A 6,476-nucleotide genomic window follows, 5' to 3' on the forward strand; every position below is an offset into this window, starting at 1 on the left:
TTCACACGTAATAATAACAGAACGAGGGGGACATGGGTGGAAACTGGAAACTCAGATGAGTCACAGAGATGTTAGGAAGTTTTCTTTTAGCGTGAGAGTAGTGGAAAAATGGAATGCACTTGGGGAACAGGTTGTGGAAGCAAATACTATTCATACTTTTAAAACAAGGTATGATAGGGAAATGGGACAGGAGTCATTGCTGTAAACAACCGATAGCTGGAAAGGCGGGATCCAAGAGTTAATGCTCGATCCTGCAAGCACAAATAGGTGAGTACACACACACACACACACACACACACACACACACACACACACACACACACACACCAACCCGTTCTCACACAAGACAGTACATATATGACTAGTGCTTAAAGTCAATATGTGGAATGTGATTTAGTACATATGTGATATATTCCCAGTTAACTTTTTTACCAAGGCTCAAACTCTTCCTCACGTACCAATTTACGTCTCACAGTACTCGTCCATCAACGTAGATAGCTGAATAGTCGTGATTGGTTCAATTATAACGAAAATTGTAGTTTTCAGGTCCCACATGGGTTGTGAAATTCACCTACTATTGTCCATGCTCTTATAATATTACAGATCAGCTACATCCTATTGAAGGCTCGTAGTTTTGTTTTGAGAAATATTAGTTGTTCTTAGTAAATTATAATAAGCACAATAAATTATTACATAGAATGAGTGCTTCACCAATCAATATTATATACCATAGTTTGTGCTTTAGAAATCTTTAAAGAATGTTTTGTAGGAACGCTAACAGAAAACGATGTTATGTTGGAATGTATATAGGGTAAACTACTGCAAACAGGATGGTATGGTGTGGATTATTGGAAAATATAGGATTAGTATAGGGTCCACTACCACCTGTTAGGTGGGTAAGGGGTCCAATAACACCCGCAGGATGAGTATGGGGGTCACATCCACCCACAGGAATGGTATGGGGATCACTTCCACCCACAGGAAGGGTATGGGATCCAATACCATCCACTGGATGTGTATTGCGTCCACTACCACCGACAGGATGGGTATGGGCTCACAACCACCCACAGGATAGGTATGGGGTCCAATACCACCCACAGGATGAGTATGGGGTCCACTATAACCCACAGGATGGGTATGGGGCTCCAACCACCCACAGAATAAGTATGGGGTACAATAACACCCACTGGATATGTATGGCATCCATTGCCCCCACAGGATGACTATAGGGTACAGTATCGCCCACAGGATTAGTATATAGGGTTCACTGCCGCCCACAGAGTCGGTATGGGGTCCACCGCCACCCACAGGGTCGGTATGGGGTCCACTACCGCCCACTGGGTCGCTATGAAGTCAACTACCGTCCACAGGGTCGGTAGGGGTCCACTACCGCCCACAGGGTCGGCAGGGGGTCCACTGCCACCCACTGGGTCGGTAGGGGGTCCACTGCCGCCCACAGGATCGATAGGGGGTCCACTGCCGCCCACAGGGTCGATATGGGGGGGGGGTCCACTACCGCCCACAGGATCGATAGGGGGTCCACTGCCGCCCAGAGGGTCGGTAGGGGGTCCACTGCCGCCCACACGTTCGGTAGGGGTCCACTGCCGCCCAACAGGGTCGGTAGGGGGTCCACTGCCGCCCACAGGATCGATAGGGGGTCCACTGCCGCCCACAGGGTTCGATAGGGGGTCCCTTACCGCCCACAGGGTCTCTATGAAGTCAACTACCGCCCATAGTGTTTGTATAGTGTCCACTATCGCCCATAGTGTTATTATGGGGTCCACTACCCCTCATAGGGTCGGTATGGGGGTCCATTACTACCCACAGGGTGTGTCTGGGGTCTATTTTGGCAATACTGCTTTTCCAATCTCATTTGTTGTTCAATGTAAAATATTTGTTGCTCGACTTGCAAACAATTTATATATATATATATATATAGTATAGTGCCTTTGCAATAATGTACCAATGTGTGTATTTTCATAACTCGTTTTAAATGTTGAAAAATAAATAACTACATTGTGAATGCAAGTCAATGTTTACATGCTAAATCAGAGTTGCCAGATTCCGCTTAAAATAGCAATTGTGCTTATTTTCAAAGCTTGAGAATTTAGCTTTAAAGTAGTTAAAAAACTACGAATTTCGCAATTTGCTATGTACTTTAGTGTACTATTTTAAAATAAGGTTGGTTTTTAAGCTGCAAGTCATATGAATCTCAAAAAAAAGTATATTATTAACAATCTTATCTCCATAGTTCACTAGTTTTCTGTAAATCAGATCTGGTAACTGTAGGCCAAGTACTGGTAGACTCAAGACACAATGTGTGTTGAAGCTATTCTCTTTGAAGAAGTCATCTCGACAGGATCTTCCAGCTCCAGCTATAAAACTTCACCAAACATGGATCTACCTAGTACATCAAATGGTAAGAAATTACTAAACTGTAGTAAACTGAATCTGACACTGTCATATATATATATATATATATATATGTATGTGTGTATTGTATGTATGTATAGTATGTATGGATTGTATGTATGTATGTATGTATGTATATATATATATATATATATATGTTGTACCTAGTAGCCAGAACGTCGTACTCGGCTTACTATGCAAGTGCCCGATTTGCATAATAAGCCAAGTTTTCCTGACAGTATATTTTCTCTAATTTGTTTCTGATGAAATGATAAAGCTACCCATTTCATTATGTATGAGGTCAATTTTTTTATTGGAGTTAAAATTAACGTAGATATATGGCCGAACCTAACCAACCCTACCTAACCTAACCTAACCTATATTTATAGGTTAGGTTAGGTTAGGTAGCCGAAAAAGTTAGGTTAGGTTAGCTTAGGTAGGTTAGGTAGTCGAAAAAAACAATTAATTCATAAAAACTTGGCTTATAGGCAAATCGGGCCTTGCATAGTAGGCTGAGAAGTGCGTTCGGGCTACTAGGTACGACATATATATATATATATATATATATAGATATATATATATATATATATATATATATATATATATATATATATATATATATATATATATATATATATATATATATATATATATATTATATATATGAGGGGTACCACCTCTGGTGCAAAGTGTAGGGACCCCATAGCCTCGGAGAAGAAAATAAAGAGTACTCAGAGAAGACCTTGTGGATCCTCACTGAACACTTTCATATTTCTTCTCCTACCACCCTTATTCTTTTGGTATGTGTGTATATTTATCTAACTTTATTTGAAAACGTCATTACACAAAAAAAAGTTACAATATTGATTATATATATATATATATATATATATATATATATATATATATATATATATATATATATATATATATATATATATATATATATATAATTTTTTTTTTCTTCCAATAATATAGTATTCGCTTGAATTAACAGCCTGGTCAATCAGGCTGTTGGATTCAACTCCTCTCAGTTTTGTTATACGAGTTACAGCATGGTTAATCACATCCAAAATTAAAGTTATTTCCAGATGCAGTCCTAAAATTTTTAACATTGCTCTCACTAGTGTTAATGTAGATTATTTCATAATTTAAATAATATATTTAATTACTGTAGTACATTTTAACAACAATTTAACTTATAATTTTTGCAGCATAGGTCATTTGAATATAAGTATTTTATTAGAAACTATTTCCTTCAGGTCTTCAGGGAAAATTCTTGAGGAGATGCACAAACTGCAAACAATGTGTGCATGTCCGAAGCAATGTTTGCAAGTTCTGCCAGTGTGACTTCCGAAACAGTAGAGAATTAATGAAGAAAGAAGAGGAAGCCCGTTTTCTACTTAAAGGCAAGAAGGCTTTAGAACGAAATACAGCAAGCCGGGTTCTACGAAGGATTGAAAATCAGGTATTGAAGTTTGTCTACATCTGTTGTATTCATTTGTATTCTTCTTATGCTGAACTTGCTTGATAAGGTATAGAATCAACATGAATAATGCTGTACAGTACTTACATACTATTTGTTTATTTATTTATATACAAGATAGCACACTGGGATTATGAGAGTACATAGAATTGATGTTTTTACATTCTTGTAAAGCCACTAGCACACATAAGTGTTTTGGGCAGGTCCTTAATCTAACAGATAATTTTAAATAGGCAATTTAAAGCTTAAATGGAAAAAATTGGCTGGTACATTGTAAGAAAGTATCACAAAGATTACTATGTACATTAAAGTAAAATTTGAGGGTTATCAACATATAAATTGTAGCATAATTTGAGGAATATTTCAAGGTATAATATAGTAAGATATGCATTCAATATAACAATCATGATATAAGGTGATAGCAATGATTACAATGGAAAAGTTGTATGGTTTAGGCACATATATTCTGGCATTGGATTTCATAAGATACAGTGCGAGTTTAATACACTAGTTAGGAAACTATCAAGAAAAAATTTAGGTACTTTTTGGTTTTATTTTTTAAAATGGCAGAAGTTGGACAGTTTTTAAATTTGTTAGCAAGTTAGTTCCATAGACAAGGTCCCTTATTTGCATAGAGTATTTACACAGAATAACTTTGACTCTGGGGATATCAAAGATATTTATTTCTGGTATTGTGATTCTATTATGGGTTCTATTGCACATGCCCAGCTATGCTTCAAACATTTATTTTGTTGCATTTTCCCAGATAGTGTTATTGTTTAAATATTATTTGCTTTTCAGCTAACATATCTGCGTGGCTGTGGGTATGAATCAATCGTTATCTATTACAAGAAAGGACCAGCACGGGTGACGCATGGTATCCTACCAAACAACGTAATACAAGAAGAGGACAAGAAGATCTTCACCACTAACTTCTTTTTGTGTAAGTAGTTCACATAATATATAAATATATCACCACCTAATTATTTTCTCTCATATATATATATATATATACATATGTATATATATATATATATACATATGTATATATATATATAATATATATATATATATATATATATATATATATATATATATATATATATATATATATATATATATATATATATATATATGTATATATATATATATATATATATATATATATATATATATATATATATATATATATATATATATATATATATATATATAATTTCAATTCAATCATCTCTGTCGTTGATGTATATGGCAAAAAGTGTGTGGCCCAATACAGCACTATGTCTTAACGTAATGGGTCCAAGGGCCCATAAGGTCTCGACAGCATTAAGGGCCCTTTAGCAAACCAGTGTGCTGGTGCCCCTATGACACCCATGACGTCTTTGTATCATTTCAAGTTTGTACATGTACTTCTTAAGATATGGGCACCATACAACTGCTGCATATTCTAGCTTTTGTCTAAAAAAATCATGAACAATTTATTTATTATTTATCCATGAATGCCAGAACTAAACCCTGTGGTACTCCACTCGTGACATTTCTCCAGTCCAATACATTGCCTCTGATTACTGCCCTCATTTTTCTATCAGTTTGAAATTTTTTAATCCATGTTAGAAGCTTACCTGTCACCCCTCCAATATGTTCCAGTTTCCAGAACAAACTCTTATGTGGAATTCTATTGAATGCCTCTTTTAGGTCCAGATAGATGCAGTCAACCCAACCATATCTTTCCTGTAAAATTTCTGCGGCTCGATCATAGTAACTGATTAAATTTGTTACACAGGATCTTCCATTTCAAAATTTTTTATTTTTTATTTTTATTTTTTTTTCCAGCACGCACAAGGAAGCTTGATGCAGATAAACTTACATTAGGATCAGAAGGTGATAGCGATAATGCCCTGGAAAAAAAATCCTGACGAGCTACAAGTGCAGCAGGTGCATAAAGTCCAAAAAGTACCGCAGGTGCAAGAAATTCAACAATTACAAAAAGTTCCGCAGGTGGAACATTTACAAAAAGTTCCGCCGGTGCAACAAGGGCTACCATTAGCAATCCTTCAGAAACAGCAAGAAGTACAAGTAGTAAAAATTTGAACCACAGGGAACTACACCAGGAAAACAGTGTAGTAACAACGGAATGGGAATTTTAAAATACCTGAGGAAACAGGTAAAAAAGGACAAACAATAGAAATGGTTCCTTACACATTATTTGGTAGTTTATAGGTATTTTACTTATAATACTTTATATTATGTCTACAGTTTATAATTTAGTTTACAGTTAATTTACTTTTCAACTTCCATATCTTACATGAAGGATTTTTACTGTTTTTCATTTTTAAAACCTTATTAGTATCATTTATAGTTTAGTGTCAATTCACTTATAATACAATATATGGAATAATTTACTAAATTCATTAACTATAATAAATTTAAATAAACATTTTTACCCCAGGATGAGTTTCAGTCACCCTACCCAAAAAATTAATGTTTCTTTATTACTAATCTTGTGAGAGGTAGCTTATTGTGCAGCCCATACTCATTCTGTGAGTGTTAGTTTATTGTGCACCCCATAGTCATCATG

At 35.6% G+C, this 6,476-nt stretch overlaps 1 protein-coding gene across 1 annotated transcript; it reads left to right on the forward strand.

The window, feature by feature from the left end:
* The first annotated feature begins 2,280 nt into the window (after positions 1-2,280).
* On the forward strand, positions 2,281-5,855 carry LOC123750946 (uncharacterized). The gene is made up of 4 exons (XM_069337135.1): positions 2,281-2,419; positions 3,675-3,880; positions 4,700-4,841; positions 5,732-5,855. The coding sequence occupies exons 1-4, from the start codon at positions 2,317-2,319 to the stop codon at positions 5,812-5,814; spliced, it is 534 nt and encodes a 177-aa protein (XP_069193236.1). The 5' UTR covers positions 2,281-2,316; the 3' UTR covers positions 5,815-5,855.
* Positions 5,856-6,476: the final 621 nt, after the last annotated feature.

This window comes from Procambarus clarkii, chromosome 4, assembly GCF_040958095.1.
Source record: "Procambarus clarkii isolate CNS0578487 chromosome 4, FALCON_Pclarkii_2.0, whole genome shotgun sequence".
NCBI classification, from domain to species: domain Eukaryota; kingdom Metazoa; phylum Arthropoda; class Malacostraca; order Decapoda; family Cambaridae; genus Procambarus; species Procambarus clarkii.

Coding starts and splice junctions, on each gene's coding strand:
- LOC123750946 (XM_069337135.1), top strand. CDS start 2,317: ATGTGTGTTGAAGCTATTCTCTTTGAAGAAGTCATCTCGACAGGATCT. Junction 2,420..3,674: donor TCTACCTAGTACATCAAATG/GTAAGAAATTAC, acceptor TATTTCCTTCAG/GTCTTCAGGGAAAATTCTTG. Junction 3,881..4,699: donor TACGAAGGATTGAAAATCAG/GTATTGAAGTTT, acceptor TTTGCTTTTCAG/CTAACATATCTGCGTGGCTG.